The sequence below is a fragment of the Schistocerca serialis genome, chromosome 5 (assembly GCF_023864345.2).
Source record: "Schistocerca serialis cubense isolate TAMUIC-IGC-003099 chromosome 5, iqSchSeri2.2, whole genome shotgun sequence".
Classification (NCBI taxonomy): domain Eukaryota; kingdom Metazoa; phylum Arthropoda; class Insecta; order Orthoptera; family Acrididae; genus Schistocerca; species Schistocerca serialis.
In genome coordinates this window covers 750,856,394-750,873,743 of record NC_064642.1, presented here as the reverse complement: position 1 = coordinate 750,873,743, position 17,350 = coordinate 750,856,394, and the positions used below count along the sequence as shown (strand labels likewise).

General features: G+C 37.2%; 1 protein-coding gene across 1 annotated transcript in view; it reads left to right on the top strand.

The window, feature by feature from the left end:
* Positions 1-17,350, top strand: part of LOC126481576 (SCY1-like protein 2) — a 691,940-nt gene that overhangs the window by 619,494 nt on the left and 55,096 nt on the right. Inside the window, exon 12 of the mRNA XM_050105436.1 lies at positions 11,915-11,932. Within this exon, the coding sequence (XP_049961393.1) occupies positions 11,915-11,932 (18 nt within the window). The remainder of the gene's footprint in view (positions 1-11,914; positions 11,933-17,350) is intronic.

Below are 17,350 nucleotides of genomic sequence, written 5' to 3'. Positions count from 1 at the left end.
TGTTTTTATAGCACAATTACATTCAGATATATGTGCCTTAATGACTCCCCAAAATGAGTTGTCAAGTGTGGTAAGGTCAGGCCTTCTTGATGACCATTTCAAGGGAGCTGGCACTGCTGATGAACCACAACTGTCCTGGAAACACACACACTGCAAGAGTGTAATGAGGAGGCACTCCATCTTGCTGCAACCATATGCACTCTGTGACGCCCCTTTCCTCAAGCTGAGGTGGTAGTGCTTTGGTCCACATGACAATATTTATAGCATGTGAGTTGTGATAAATAGCACATCCGTCTGAAAGTATACCTTGGCACAGTTCACTACACCTGAAATTGAGTTAATAAAGCACAGCACGCTAAAACACGCTCATTCCAGTCTGTAGCCAATAACTTGTTTGTGAACATTGGTCAAAATGGTCTGAGCTTGAGATCTATTTTCAAGCGATATTGCATATTGTCGTCCTCAGTGTATTGAATTCTGAAGCATCTTTACATGTTGACTTCAAATGAGATTGTGCAATTGAAGCAGAGATTGTGGCACTTTTTTTTTCTTCCTTCAACTCCACAGCCTGTCTTTTTAACACTGCCAAAACCAAAAGCACATCTTTCCCAGTCCAAAAGTGTTGCCTTTCATGTCATTAAATCTTTCCTGGAATGCTCTCATAATCTGTCTCATTGTCTTCCCTGTGTGTTGTGATTTGTGCACTCACACAGTTGTCACTAAGTACTCCTCAACAGTGTAGCTGTAACCACTCACATCTGCCATAGCTACAAATTAAAACTTGACTGCAACTGCGAAAACATGCAAATAGGAAGGTAAGAAGGGACATAGCTACCAACCTGCATAATAACATTTTATACTACATATAATTACAGGGGTACTGGGACTTCTGACCTGCCCTGTACAGTGGAATGGTAGAGTTAATATGTGCATTTGGAGATAGTTAAACACCAATGTCTGATGAAGAAACTGTGTACACTTGATTTTGATGAAATCTTTTGAACTTACAGAGAATTTCATAATGAGTGAAAACAAAACATTTTTCTCAGTGAGAGACCTGCAGGCACACTGGTAAATTCTGGTTTCTCCACAGACATTACTGTTAGTGACTAATAAACAAAATAGTTTTTTAAAAGGTATCACACCAGATACATAACTGGCCTGAAGAAACTTAACTGAAAGAAGTCAGCATATGGATGTCATGAAAGAGCAAGCAATATCAAGCAACCCTCAAGAAAAATGTAGCTGCAGCATCATTTTTCAAGATGTCCAGGACATGCCATGGAGAGCGGACACTGTAAATATGTCAAAAACCTGCAAAATATCAGAACAATGTGACTTCTGAAATTTTCCCGGCGTATTTCTTCTTCTAATAATTTCCGGGTATGCAGCCGGATCCCGTCGACATTCTGCCACGGTATTTCGGCCCAGAGACGTCTGGCCATCATCAGGTGAGTACACAACTACTGAAGAGCCCAGGTGCAGTCGCTCTTCAGTAGTTGTGTGCTCACCTGATGATGGCCGGACGTCTCTGGGCCGAAATATCGTGGCAGAATGTCGACGGGATCCGGCTGCATACCCAGAAATTATTATCAGAACAATGTTTTTGATAACTGTTAGATACCAAAGGGGCAATTTAAATGATTACTCAAGGACTTTACTACGACCCCCTATGTATCGCTCACACAGAGATAGTGAGGATAAGATTAGAATAGTTGTTGCACACATAGAGGCATTCAAACAGTTATTCTTCCTGCACTCAATACGTGAATGGAACACAGCAAGAAGAGTTTAAAAGCTTTTGAAATACAACTAAAAGAAGGGATCAGTTGGAAGATCACATCCTGAGATATCCAGGAATAGTTAATATAGATGGAAGTGTGTGCGAGCAGGGAAAGGGCGGCAGAAGTAGGATGTTTGTAGGCTGCAATAGATGTGCAGAGATGAAGAGGTTTCCACAGGACAGACTAATGCAGAGAGCGACATGAAACCAGTCTTCTGGCTGCTGGCCTTAACAATAAGGGTCACCTTTTACAAATAACCATGCATGGCACTATTGTGATGTTACATTCATGTAATTTTAAAAATTGTCATATTTATTGTTGAAATGAAGGATTATAAAGAATAGCCAAGTAGCTTTTTTACAGTGAGTGTTTAAAGCAACTACTTGTGAAAAAAAAAGTAAATTTCACATGAAGGCTTTTGTTGGGTGATTTATTGTGACATCCTTGACTCTGAACAGCATTTGACTGAGTGGCACACCAACTCTTATTTTCAAAGGGTATCAAGTGAAATTTGTCACTGGATTGAGGACTTCTTAGTAAGGAGGATGCAGCATGTTATCTTGGATGAATAGTTATCAACAGATGTAAAAGTAACTTCCGGTATGCCCCTGGGCAGTGTGTTCAGACATTCGCTGTAGTATATTAAAGGCATCGCAGACAATATTAATAGTAAGCTCAGACTTCTCATAGACGATGTGTTTATCTGTTATGAAGTAATCTCTGAAAAAAGTTGCACAAATAATCAGTTGGGTTATGTTAAATTTTCAAAATGTTGTAAAGTTTGGCAAATTGCTTTAAATGTTCAGAAATGAGCCACAACTGGAATCAGTTGACTTATACAAATACCTGGGTGAAGCAATGTGTAGTGACATGAAATGGAACAATAACACAGGCACAGTCATTGTGTAGCAGATGGCAGACACTGGCTCATTGGTAAGATACTAGGAAAATGTGATTAGTCTACAAAAGAGATTGCTTACAAAACTCTTAAGTAACCCACCATAGAATATCACTCAAGTGCGTGAGACCCACACCCAACAGGTCTAACATAGATATTGAACAGCATGAATAGTCACAGGTTTGTTTGACCCATGGGAAAGTGTCATGAAGATGCTGGAAAATGTAAAATGGCAGATGTGTGAAGACAGATGCAAACTATCCCATAAAAGGCTACTTACAAAGTTTCAGGAAGTAGCTTTAAGTGAGGCCTCTAGGAGTATGCATGGAAGTGCCAAAGAAACTGGTATAGGCATGTGTTTTCAAGTAAAGAGACATTTAAACAGGCAGGATATGGCATAGTGGTCAGCAGTGCCTATATAAGACAACATGTGTTTGCCACATTTGTTAGATCAGTTACTGCTGCTACAATGGCAGGTTATCAAGATTTGAGTGAGTTTCAACTTGGTGTTATAGTCTCAGCAGGAGCGAAGGGACACAGCATTTCCGAGGTAGTGGTGAAGTGAGGATTTTCCTTTATGACCAGTTCACGAGTGTACCGTGAATATCATGAATCTGGTAAAACATCAAATCTCTGACATTGCTGCAGCTGGAAAAAGATCCTGCAAGAACAGGAGCAACGATGACTGAAGAGAATCATTCAACGTGTCAGAAGTGCAATCCTTCCACAAATTGCTGCAGATTTCAGTGCTGTGCCATCAACAAGTGTCAGTGCGCAAACCGTTCAACGAAACATCATCAGTATGGTCTTTCAGTACCAAAGGCTCACTAGTGTAGCCTTGATGACTGCACGACACAAAGCTTTACAGCTCATCTGGGCCTGTCAACAATGACATTGGACTATTGGTGACTGGAAACATGTTGCCTGGTCAGACAAGTCTCATTTCAAATTGTATCATGCAGATGGATGTGTACAGTATGGAGACAACCTCATGACTCCATGCACCCTGTTCAAGCTGGTGGAGGCTCTATAATGGTGTGGGGCATGTGCATTTGGAGTGATATGGGACCTCTGATGTGTCTAGATACAACACTAACAGGTGACACATACATAAGCATCCTGTCTGATTACCTGCATCCACTCATGTCCATTGTGCATTCTGATGGGCTTGGGCAATTCCAGCAGGACAATTCAATACTCTATATGTCCAGAATTGCTACAGAATGGCTCCAGGAACACTCTTCTGAGTTTAAACAGTTCCACCTGCTGCCAAACTCCTCAGACATGAACATTATTGAGCATATCTGGCATGCCTTTCAACGTCCTGTTCAGAAGAAATCTCCACCCTGTTGTACTCTTACAGATTTATGGACAGCCCTACAGGATTCATGGTGTCAATTCCATCCAGCACTACTTCAGACATTAGTCGAGTCCATGCTATATCATTTTGCGTCATTTCTGCATGCTCACAGGGGCCATACACAACATTAGGCAAGTGTACCAGTTTCTTTGGCTCTTCAGTGTACTATATCCCTCCACACATCACTCTCATAGGACTCCTGAATACAAGGTTAGACAAATGAGAATGGGCACAGATGTGTTTAAGCAATCATTCTCATCGTGGCCCATATGTGAAGGGAATGGGAATGGAAAGACATTCTGATAACTCATTGTGATAACTTCTGAACCATTTGCAACAAGGTATCAAAATTTTAAACACTCCTAAAAGTCAGTGAAGCCCTCATAACATCAGGTACAGAAAGTTGGTTAAAACCTGAAGCTGAAAGCAGTGGGATTTTTGGGGAAAATTCAAGTGCATATTGAAACAATAGGCAAATGCAAAATGGAGGTGGTGTATTTGTTGCAGTAGACAAGAAACTTAACTCTACCAAGATAGAAACTAAAGCTGCAAGCGAGATCATCTGGGCATGACTCAGTATTATGTATGAGCATAAAGTTATAATTGGATCTTTCTGTCAGCCAAAAGACTCACCTCCTGATGTAAATGAAAACTTTAGGGATGATCTCAGTTTACTGGAAAGTAAGTTTCCCAATCATAATATTATTACCAGAGGTGGGTTTAAGCATCCAACATTTTTAGTGGTCAGTACTGAATGCCTTCACTGAAAACTACCTAGAACACATGCTTTAGAATCCCACTCATGATGGAAATATATGATCTAATGGCAACAAATAGACCTCTGTATCAAAGCTGATGTCAGTGACAAAGAGGCAGTTGTAGCAACAAAGATAACCAAAATACAAAGGGCAACTAAAACAATTAGAAAGATTTACATGATCAAAAAGTTAAGCAAAGAAGCAGAAGTGTTGTATCTCAATGTAGAACTTGAAACTTTTAAATTGGGACAGGAGCTTTCAGGGAAACTATGGCTCAGATTTACAAGAATAGTTGCCCATTCACTGAATAGATACATACCCTACAGAATACTTCATGACAGGAGGAACCCTCCATGGAATGTAGTCACTGTAAATAAGCTCATGAAGGAACACAGACTGCTGCATAATAGATGTCAAACAAAGCAAAGTAGCTACAGGTAGAGAGATGTTGAATGAAATGTGTTTGGTTGTCAAGATAGCAATAGGTGAAGCTTTCAATGACTACTGTAGCACAATATTGTCAAAAGATTTTTTACAAAACCCAAAGAAATTCTGGCCACATATGACAGCTGTTTGTGGCAATTAGAGACCAATCATTCATGGACAAGACAAGAAATTAAATTAGAGTAACAAAGCAAAAGCAGAAATGCTTATTCCATTTTCAAACATTCCTTTACAAATGAAAAACCAAAAGTATTGCCCAAATTTAATCCTGATACCCCAAAAAAAAATGACTGAAATAAATATTAAAGTCAGTGGCATTGAGAAACGGCTGAAACTGTTACAAGTGAACAAACTCTTAGGTTAACTATAATCTGCCATAGATCTCTCAAACAAAAAATGATGCCCAGTAGTCAGAAGACAGCACAGGTGACACCTGCCCACAAAACTACTGTCCCATATCCTTGACACCAATTTGTTGGATAATCTGACATATTCTGAGATCAAATGTAATGAGGTATCCTGAAAAGAATGACCTCCTCCATGCCAACCATCATGGATTCCAAAAAACAAGAATCATGTGAAAATGAACTTGCACTTCTCTCATATGACATACTGAAAGCTTTATATCAAGGCAGCTAGACAGATGCAGTAGTCCACTATTTCCAAAAACTATTTGACTCTGTACCACAGTTACGTTTATTATCGAAAGTACTATCATATGAGGTATGAAGTGACATTTGTGACTGGATTGAAAACTTTTTTTGTAGGTAATGCAGATGGCAACTGCAGTTCATAGGTAGAACACTAGAAAAATGCAGTCAGTCTACAAAAGAGACTGCATACCAAATATTAATGCAGCTTGTCCATGAATATTGCCCAGTTGTGTGGGATCCATAACAAATAGGACTAACAAAGGATATTAAACAGAAACAAAGACGGACAGCACTAATGGTCACAGGTTCGTTCAACTAATGGAAGAGTGTCATGAAGATATTGAAAGAACTGAACTGGCAGATGCTTAAGAAAGACACTACCTGTCCCACAAAAACCTGCATAGAAAGTTTGTAGAACAAACTTTAAGGAATTAATCAAGCCATATAGTACAGCCCCCTATGTATTCTTACCACAGGGACTGCGAAGACAAGATTAATTACAAGACACACTGACATGTTTAAGCAATCATTCTCCTCATGCTCCATAGGTGAATGGACTGAGAAAAAACCCTAATAACTGATATAATGGGATTTACCGTCTGCCACTTACTTCACAGTGGTTTGCAGAGTATGGATGCAGATGAAATAACAGTTGTGTGTACAATGTTCTTAAGTGCCTCACGAAACTGTTGAATCTTGCGAAAATGCTTTCTTTTTTTATTTTATTTTTTATCTATTTTTTTCCCCTTAAGCACCAAAATTAGAATGGAAATCTTGTTTCCAGTTTCAGTATGTATCAAAACAGCTTTCTTTTATTGTTTCTCTGAGAACTTAAATTTTGGCTCTCTTATGTGCACACAGGAATCATGTTTTAATTTTATTGCTGTAGTATACACAGTCCAGTGACTAAATATCATTCATAAAAATCGTAATATGTGTCACTCCATGCTATATTGTGACAGTTATCAGTGATAGCTGTGGTGACATATCACTGTGCTTCATTAGAATTTTTATACTGTTTTCTAGCATGTTGCTTTGCATTGACATGAAATTTCATCCATATTACACAAAAGATCAAATTATAAGACAAATTTTCATTGATAGCAGTATCCTGCATCACATTACCAATGTATCATTTCAAGTTACATAATGATTACAGTACTTGTTTCTGGTATGTTCTAGAAAAACCTTCTATTTCTAAAACTTTAATTTTGTTGTCTTTTACTGGTACATCTTAAATAATGCTCATCTAAAATTCAGCTAGCTCGAGTCCTACAACAACAATTCTCTAATATGACAATCTGTGCACAGATATGATTCAATCCTCTGGAAGTTATACTCCAATCTTTCTGTGCATATGAAGGTCAAGTATCAGATATTCAAATATCTGATTGTCATTTTTCTCTTCCACTTTCTATCCTCATTGCTACAACCCTCCAGAAAACTCATTTGCAGGTCACACACTCTGCTTATTTATGCAGCAGTTTTTACACATGTGAATTATGCTCATTTTCTTCAGAGAATTTCCAAGATTGGAACAAGGGTTTAGAAAAAATTGTATTCATTCTACTTTCTGTATTATCACCCTCTCTGTCAAAACACAGTTCTTATAATTTGAGAAAATTTTTAATGCATTTTAGAGGTCTTTTTTTAGATTTCTTACAGATAATTGATCATTGCGTTTTAAAGTTGGAGATTAAACTTACAGGTAATTGATCATTGCCTTTTAAAGCTAGAGATTTACTCATACTTGGTTTCTTTCAGGGGACCCTTCAGTTTTGGGAAAAGAAAGTTGTCTGTAAGTGCCAAATTAAGTGACACAGAAACAGAGCAGCGCATCAATTGATTTTTGATTAGAGGCAGAGCCATGGTAGTTGAGGCATACACCAAAGCATTCTTGTGCTGTACTAAACATTCCATGCTTTTCTAAATTTTGAGCTCTACATACATCTTAATCTTTTGAAGAGATGATACTTGTCATTGGAGAATTCAATGGTAACAGTCTGTCAGTCTGTGTAAATGACACTGTGGAAGACAAAGACCGTTTGTCATTTCATCACACCTCTCATTTTTGTTGGGTTTCTGTTTTCATCTTCTCATTTCACTGGTTATGTGTAATGTGTATGGATCAGACTCAAAGCACCATGTTGTATTAGGACTGGTTAAGAACGTAATAAAATTGGAATTAGGCTCTGGCTATTTGATAGAATCACTTTTGTTTGTGTATAAGGAAATATAGCATAAATTTTACCCATGCTTTTTGCCTTACAGTGACATTATGGGTGCACACTTTTTGTTTCCTTGTACTACTCAGGCAAATTCAAATGCAACAAACACTGTCAGCATTTAAATATGTTCAGTGCAGTTTTCACACATTCATACAAAAACATGATAGCCGCATACTGGTCCATTTTCCAACAGTGGTGAACAGATATGCTGCAACAAAAGGAAAAAAGAAATTGTGCCTCACTCCTCACAACAGTCACCACCATGGCAATAGAAACAACTGCTCAACAAGGTGCTGCTATGAGAAGTCAAAGTTAGTACTAGTGGCTACACACTGAAAATTTATTCTGGAAACCTTATGGATGACCTATGTACATTCTACGATCCAAATATGGTATGTTGTGTAGCCATTTACTTTTCTCCAAATAATACAAAAACCTTCAGGTATCACTACAGTTACCGCCACAGACATCATAAGTTACAAAACTGCCAAAATTAACTGACGGAGGACTTGCTAAAGAACAAATATCTAACAAAAAATGAAAATTAATTAATTAAATTTTGCCACAGTTATGTCACCTTCTCCTCCATCCTTTCAGATTCTTCAAGAAAACTTTAAAAAATCAAATGTAGCTACCTTTTTCCTTCTTCATTGTCCCTATGTTGTTGTTTCCTTATGTTATTGTTCTGGTTACAAGATGGCTGTCTGAGAGATTTGGTCATAAGCCTTCTCTTGAAGAAAAAGATGTGGAAGCAATGAAGCATTTTTTAGACCAGAGATATTTTTCAGTCTTTTCTTTATTTATGCATTATTAGCCATGTGCAGGTGAGATTTTACCACCAACCAAGTGTACCTACATTCTTTCTATAAAGTGGGTTGAATAAATAACAGTGATTTTCATTTCTTTTCAATCAGTGCCTAATATATGATCAATATTCTCAATTTTATATACAATACAAATAATTTTCACTCCTATTTATTACCATTTAATTTCAAAATTCTAAAAAATATTTTTCTGACTACATGTGCTAAGAGTTTAATGCCTAAATGTGTTTTGAACAGATTAATTTAATACTATTAAGTGAATTATATTATCCTTAAGTTATAACTTTAAGCACAGTTGATACTGGCAAGATTGTTGAACTTAAATATATAACTGTTATTTATAATAATTTGATTTAGGTTGTTACAAAGGAAAAGAGTTTCTCCCTTACAGATTACTCTACAATTATATCAAATAACATGTACATAAACAATTGTGGAAGTGTGCATATGTTACTTTCAACAAAAACTGAAAAAGAACCAAGCTAATCCAAAAAAAAAGCTGTGAGGCATGAGAATATCCAGGTACTTTTCATTATCACTTTTGCTATTTACATAAAAATGAGAACTGTTTGGTATGCTATAAATTATTCCCAGAGGTATTGGATACTTACAAAGGAGTTTATGTATGACAACAATGAAAAGGGAAAATATCTGATGAACAATAAAAATGAAACATTTACAAAGCAATAAGCAGTATTTGTGTCTTGCAAAACACATATTAAATGTTTAGTGTCTCATTACAAAGGTAACATATTTTTTTTTCATATGTTATAGCCACAATCTGTACACATAAAATGGAAATGTAAAGTGAAATTCTCATTGTTTTTAGTATATGTAATGTAAAAATGTGTCTACATACCAAATCATCCACTGTCATAACAGTTTTGATTTATTATCTGTGATCTCTGAGAATAACTATTCTTTCATTGATGCAGAAGCAGGATAAGAATTGAAAAAATTATAAGGAAAGAATGTGATCTGAAGACTGTCTCGCATACTTGAGATTCAAGCAAATATTGTATGAGTATAAAAAGTTAAATTCAGTCCCATAATAAAATGCATACCATTAAATTACAATGTACAAGAAAACAAAAGATAAAAAATGTAGAGAAGCAAAACACCACTTGCAAATGAAATTTGCTGCTCTTTTCTGTCGAATTACAGAGATAGTTCAGGTTGTTATCTCTTGTCTGTAACATTACAGACAATATTTGCTTGTAAGGGGTACAATACCATTCTCTACCATCACTGAAAATATACATAACATTCTGATGTGAGCATATATGATGTACATAAATTGTTCTCTCTCTGTGCCTCTGTGTGTGCCTCTCTCTCTCTCTCTCTCTCTCTCTCTCTCTCTCTCTCTTTCTCTGTCTCTCTCTCTATCTGTCTCTCCTTTTATCTATTTATCTGTAATTCTCTCATGCACAAAACACAAACACATATATGTATATATTTTCCCCCCTCTTTATCTGATTACTGGCTCTGCGTGAATGAGGTTACATGCAGGTCTGAATTTGATGTTGTCCCCTACAGGGTCTCCACTACAGTTCAGTGTCCAGGGAAGGTTCCAGTCTGTCTGTGCCATCGACGTATGTAAGTCACAACGAACGCAATGTGTGTCCTGTGTTCCTGTGACGTCATTTATTTTCTTTCTCTTCCAGCTCACAGTTAGCACACAAAATACTTCCCTGTATGGCTTGAGTTGCAGGATGCTTGGATTACTTTTTCCACTTTTAATTTTCAAAACATAAAGATTTTCTTGAAGTAAGAGGCAGGTGTTTTTAAGACACTTTTCTATTCTTCACTGTAACAATAGATGTAATATTAGAATTTATTTAATTTCTTTATATTTCTGAAATGGTACTACAAAGAGAAATGTTAACCATTTCCAACAAATAGGGAACAAAAGCAACAATTCATTATATTTAATTGCCTACACCGCTGAAAGTCACATTCCAGTAAATTTAGACAAAGGAAAGGTCTTGCAAATTCTCAGGGAAAAAGGAAAGATGTTTCAAAAATCCATATGGTAAACAGCAAAATTTTTTGACAATTGAAGAATAGCACTATGAAAAAGAAAATATGATACACTGTTAAATTAAACTTACAATATCACATGTGATCAAATATATTGGAACATTACTGTCAAAGCAGAGCATTAAAAGTACATAGTGTTCAATGGAAAAACTTCCACAAAAGACATCAATGTCTTAATCCATTCAAAGACAATGAACTATAACAAGAAATGTGTACAACTGTGCTCAGTGGTCATGCAATATATATTTTTATGAAATACATTTGTCTTTATAAATAAAATCTGCTTCAGACTTATCTAGCTGCAAGTATTAGTGTAATACAAGCATGACAGAACCAATTTTTCACAATCTCATCTTTTAATGCAACATCTGGAGCTGTAATATAAATGTTGGTGATAGTCACCATTACAACAGATGAGCACTTCCTGTAGTTAACTCAAGCCTTACAGGGCAGTCCTATGTGTTCTGCCATTGATGTTTTGTCTATGTGTGTATCTGTGTGTGTGAATGTGAAGATCTATTAGAAAACTTTTATGATCCAAGTTGGGTTCAAATGTGTATGTGTTTGTCCTTTGTCTTTGTCTTGAGTTGATGTTCCTTGGTGACTTTATTATTTGTTGTTTTCAGTATGCACATATTAATTTCATTGATTTTATATCAGTTCAAATGACAAACATTTTTCTTTATTGCTCAAGGACACAAAGAAAATATATTCAACAGTAATACCACACATTTTAAAGATGTTTATCACAATTTGTTTTTCCTTGTGTTATTTGACCTTGAAATATCCAGGGGAAAAAAAGAGAAAAGGCTTATAAACTCCAGTGTCTCAAATATGAAATTAGAGTTTCACTGTATGAAAGACTGAGTGCTAGTTGTATGTTCTATGTTTTCTGATTGTTGCTTATCTGTTCTTTTCTATCCAGCTTGCACGGAGCATGATCGTGAGTACCATCTCTGTGGAAACAGCAATGCTGTATGTTTTGGTGTTGTCTGCTGATGTTTGCATTTCAGTCACAATTATTACCATTGCTGCCTCAAGTAATTTTGAAGTATATCATCTAATTAAGATGTTATGCCTTGTTTACAAAGGTGAGTGCAAATATGCTGCTTTTTAACACACACTGCACAGCTCATTCCCTCACTTTAACCATAAAGTGAAGCATTTTTGTTTTAGTTTTCCTTCTCCAGAGTTAGTGACAGTTTTCACCAGAAAATGTCCAACCCCCATGTACCACTTATCCCGTATCATACTTATAAAGACCCTAAAGATGCCTACTAGACACACAGTACTTTTATGCTGTCAGTTTGTTCATCAATTATTGACAGCCCTTTTCCTTTTTACATACAGACCTTTTCATTTCATTACTAGCTGAAAAAGGGCACATTACTAAGTCTGTTTTCCCATTTGTTTCCTGCACTGAAAAAATGTGCAACTGATCATATCATTGGTATATGCTATAACTTATTCAAAGTACAGTCTTATAAACTACATTTGCTGTTAAGCTTTTGGGTGCAAAGACAAATAAGTTGTCCATGGCAGAAGAAATGAGTCTTCTAAATCCACTCCACAGCAATGGAATATTTGCCCTTGTGCTTCATTGACATTATACTACACATTAATTTTACTAGGAATTTGAGACATATATAGCTGAATGGTAAGTTATTTGAAATGAGTGGAATTTGTAAATGACATCCCTCTTTCTTTTTTGTTTAATATTTCTGCTTCTATGATGGTTTTTAGAAGCTTTTTTGTAAGACCATACTAGGGGCCTTGAACAGATTTAGTAATTCTGTTGGCAAGTTGACACTTTTATCTTGGTACATCACTGTATCATTGGAGTTAAATATTTTTCATATTTTTTTTCTTTGTCAATTTTTTTTATTGAAGGAGGAGTTGAAGGATAGCATCAAATACAAAAACCAGTGTCTAGTGGTGGGTAGTTTCAGAGGTATCACCAGATTTATACCCACAAATACTTTTACACCCCCCCCCCCCCACACACACACACACACTGTAATTCATAAGTCCCCCCCCGCCCCCCCATCATACACAGTGATTATGCCTGTACAGTATCAAAAGTACCACAAATCTATCTGAGATAAAGAAAAATAGTCTCTAAATATTAACTGTCTAATTACATGTTAGAGATGAAGCAATGAATGATACCAATGCTGGAAAGTGGTGGCTGAAATACAAAGAATGGAATGAGTAACCATAACCACTCACTTTACACTGAAGGCAATATGTGGTAGACAGACACATAAACAAGAGCTGGAATAATTATCTCAGCTCCAGAAATTGTGTTCTACAGCTAGAGCTAAATCTGCACTCTGCATACCACCGTGAAGTACATGGTACAGGGTATGTCCCTTTGTACCAGTTATTCAGGTTTCTTCCCATTCCATTCACATATGGAGTGTGGGAAGAACACCTCTGTGCATGCTATAATTATTCTATTCTCATCCTCACGATTCCTATGTGAGCGATATATAGTGTGTTGTAGTATATTCCCAGAGCCATCATTTTAAGCCAGTTCTTGAAATATTGTTAGTGCGCTTCCTTGGGATAGTCTACATCTATCTTCAACAGTATGCCAGTTCAGTTTCCTCAGTACCCCTGTGACACTCTCCTATGGATCAAACAAACCTATGACCATTCATGCTGTCCTTCTCTTTATATGTTCAATACCCTTGTTAGGCCTGTTTGATATAGGCCCCACACTTTTGGGTAATATTCTAGAACCAGTCACATGAGTCATTTGTAAGCAATTTCCTTTGTAGACTGCTTGCACTTTATCAGTGTTCTACCACCTGCTTTACCCACAAATGAGCCAATGTGATGATTCCATTTCATATCCCCATAATGTGTTACACTTAGGTATGAGTTGGCCTATTCCAACAGTGACTCATATATTACAGTTTCTTTAGAAGTGTACAATTTTACATTTTTGAACATGTAAAACAAGTTGCCAACTTTTGCACCACTTTGAACTCTTACAAAGATCTGACTGATTATTTATGCAGCTCCTCTCAGACTGTATGTCATTATAGATAACTCCATCATGTGCCAAAAGTCTGGTGTTACTCTTAATATTGTCTGCAAGGTCATTAATATACAATGTGAACAGCAAAGATCCCAACACACTTCCCTGGGGCACACCCAAAGCTACTTCTACATCTGATGATGACTCTGCATCCAAGATAAACACGTTGTGTCCCCCCTAACAAAAAGTCCTCAGTCCAGTCAATAAACATAGGTATGGTATTGAGTCAAATGCTCTCCAGGAGTCAAGAAATACTGCATCTGCCTGACTACCTTGATCCAAGACTTTCTGTATGTAACGTGAGAAAAGTGCAAGTTGGGTTTCATTTAACCGATGTTTTTTGAATTCATGCTGGTTGGCATGGACGAGGTTATTCTGTTCAAGATACCTCGTTATGTTTGAGCTCAGAATATGTTCTAAGAGTTTACAACAAACTGACATCAAGGATACTAGACGGTAGTTTTGTGGATCACTTCTACTACCCTTCTTGTAGATGGGCCTGAGCTGTGCTTTTTTCCAATATGTGGGCACAGGTTTCTGTTTGAGGGATCTATTATAGATTACAGTTAGAAGAGAGGCTAACTCAGCTGCAAATTCAATATAGAAACGGATAGGGATACTAGCAGGTCCTGGAGCTTTCTTCAGTTTTGATGATTTCAGCTGTTTCTCAATACCACTGACACAAATGCTTATTTCACTCATCTTTTCAGTGGTAGGAGGATTAAATTGAGGCAATTCTCTTGAGGTTTACTTTGTAAAGGAACATTTGAACACCAAGTTAAGTATTTCAGCCTTTCCTTTGCTAAGCTATATTTCAATTCCTGTCCCTTCATTAGTGGCTGGACACTAACTTTGGTGTCACTAATAGCCCTTACACACAACAGGATTTCTTTGCGTTTTGTGAAAAATGCTTTGGTAGCATTCTACTACAGTAATTACTGAAGGCTTACATGCATTGCACTCTTGACAGCCAAATGTATCTCATTCAGCATATCTCTATCTGTAGCCCTCTGCTTTGTATGACATCTATTATGTTCCTTTAGAAGTTTCTTTATAGTGACTGTCTGCCACAGGGGTCCCTCCTATTATGAACTGTTCTACTGGATACATATCTGTCCAGTGCATTTCAACTGAACTTCAGCCACAGTACCTCTACATGCTCCTACCCTGTGATGGAAGTTTCAAGTTCCTCATTGAGATATGACACAGCTGATTGTTTATATAGTATACTGAATATATATATCTTTGTGCTTGGTTAAGTTTTCCTTTGTACTATGGTAATCATTGTTTCCACAACTGTGTCATGGTCACTGATACCAGTTTCAATGTAGACATCCTCAAAGAAGTCAAATCTGTTCGTTGCCATTAGATTCAATATATTTCCATCATGAGAGGGATTCTGAACTGTCTGTCCCAGATCATTTTCTGAGAAATCATTTAGTAATGTTTCACAGGATGGCTAATCACATTCAACACTAACTAAACTGTGATTTTTCCAGTTGAGTGTTGGGTGGTTAAAGTGTCCACCTATGCTTATGTATGATTGGTCAACTTATGAATTTTTTGGTTACATTAGAATATGAGACTTGTGGGCGATAGAAGGATCCAATTATCATTTTATGCCCAAACATAACAGTGAGTCTTGCCCAAATAATCTCACACACAATTTCAATTTCTATCTTGGTGGATTTGTATTCCTTGCCTACAGTGCCAAATACACCACTTCCATTCCCAATATGCCTATCCTTTCAATATACACTTAAATTTTCTCCAAAGATCTCACTGCTAGCAATTTCAAATTTTAACCAGCTTTCTGTACCTAGTATTGTGTGAGATTCACTGCTTTTCAGGAGCACTTCAAACTCTGGTGCTTTGTTGTGAATGCTTTGGCTGTTAATCACTAGGATTTTAAAACTCTCACCTGTGGGAGGCATTTCTTTCAATCTTACATTGATTCTTCTGGGTTTCCTACAGCTATTGTTACTTGGATTGAATGAAGTTTCATCTAATCTAAAAGGCCATCGCGTGTACCGCATATACAGTCAGCTACCTAAGTAGCAGATTCTGATGTGTACTGCACCCATGACCCATTTAGGGGGATCCTATAGTTCTCAACAAGTCCGGAACTTACAGCCTAGCTCATCACAGAACCTTTGAAGTCTTCAAGTCAGTCCTGTGATTTGACTCAAAACCAAAATGCGCATGGCTGGTCTTCTCAACCTTCTCTGCCAGCTGCTGGAATGACTCAAGTATGACCTTGGAGCCCAGACAACAGGTATCAACCCATCCACCCTCACAGGATCCCTAGCTGTACCATTGGAATGCCGCTCACAGTCAAGTACATGAGTAATGACAGATCCCATACTTTCTGCAGAGGAGACAGGATTCACAGGAGTGTATAGTACTTGAAGTACTTTTAGTACAGGTACCACAGGTACATGACTCTCAGAAGCTCTTCCAACACATCAGCTCATAGCAGCTGCCAATCATTTGATAGTAGTCAGTGTGATTTCCAGCTTCTTACAAATATCAACAATTCCTTTCATGTTCAAGGACATCATTCACAGTGGGGCTGCATTTCAGCTGGTGCATTATAAGGCAGTCAAAAAATCCTGCTGATCAGACCATCTTTTAATCTCTTGAGCTAAATAATTGCTAATTACCTGTAAGAACTGAAGCAAATACACAAAACAAGATTTATATTATGGCAACAGAAAAACCTGTGGTAAAAATTGTTGGTTTCCTGAAACTTTTTGAGGTTAATTATAGTCGTTAGCAAACTCAAAAACAAAGTTAATGTATAATAAACATAGATATGTATAGAGCACCTCCTTTTTAACAGAGAGCACAGAGAAATCATTTAGTAATGTTTCACAGGATGGCTAATCTCATTCACCACTAACTAAACTGTGATTTTTCCAGTTGAGTGTTGGGTGGTTAATGTGTCCACCTATGCTTACTGTATGATTGGTCAGTGTTTTGGTCCAGCAATCTATCTGTGGCAAATGTTAGTGTTGTGTGAAGTAGCTGACATGAATGAGGAAGATGACTGGATGAGGCCAGTAGAGAACAGGAAAACGGAAGAGAGGGGTATGGTTAAGGAGATGAAAGACCCATTGAGAAATGGAGTTAGGAATGCAGCACCAGTAAAAGCTCAAGATAGTAGTGTTTTGTGCACTACTAAATGGGGCAGAGGTAGGTGGGAAGGGAGGACAGAATGCTGGAGAAGGAGACTACTGACTAAAGAGTGGCACTAATAGCACCACTATGAGGAGGCATATCATATCTGCTTTAAATACACACTGTAATGGTCAT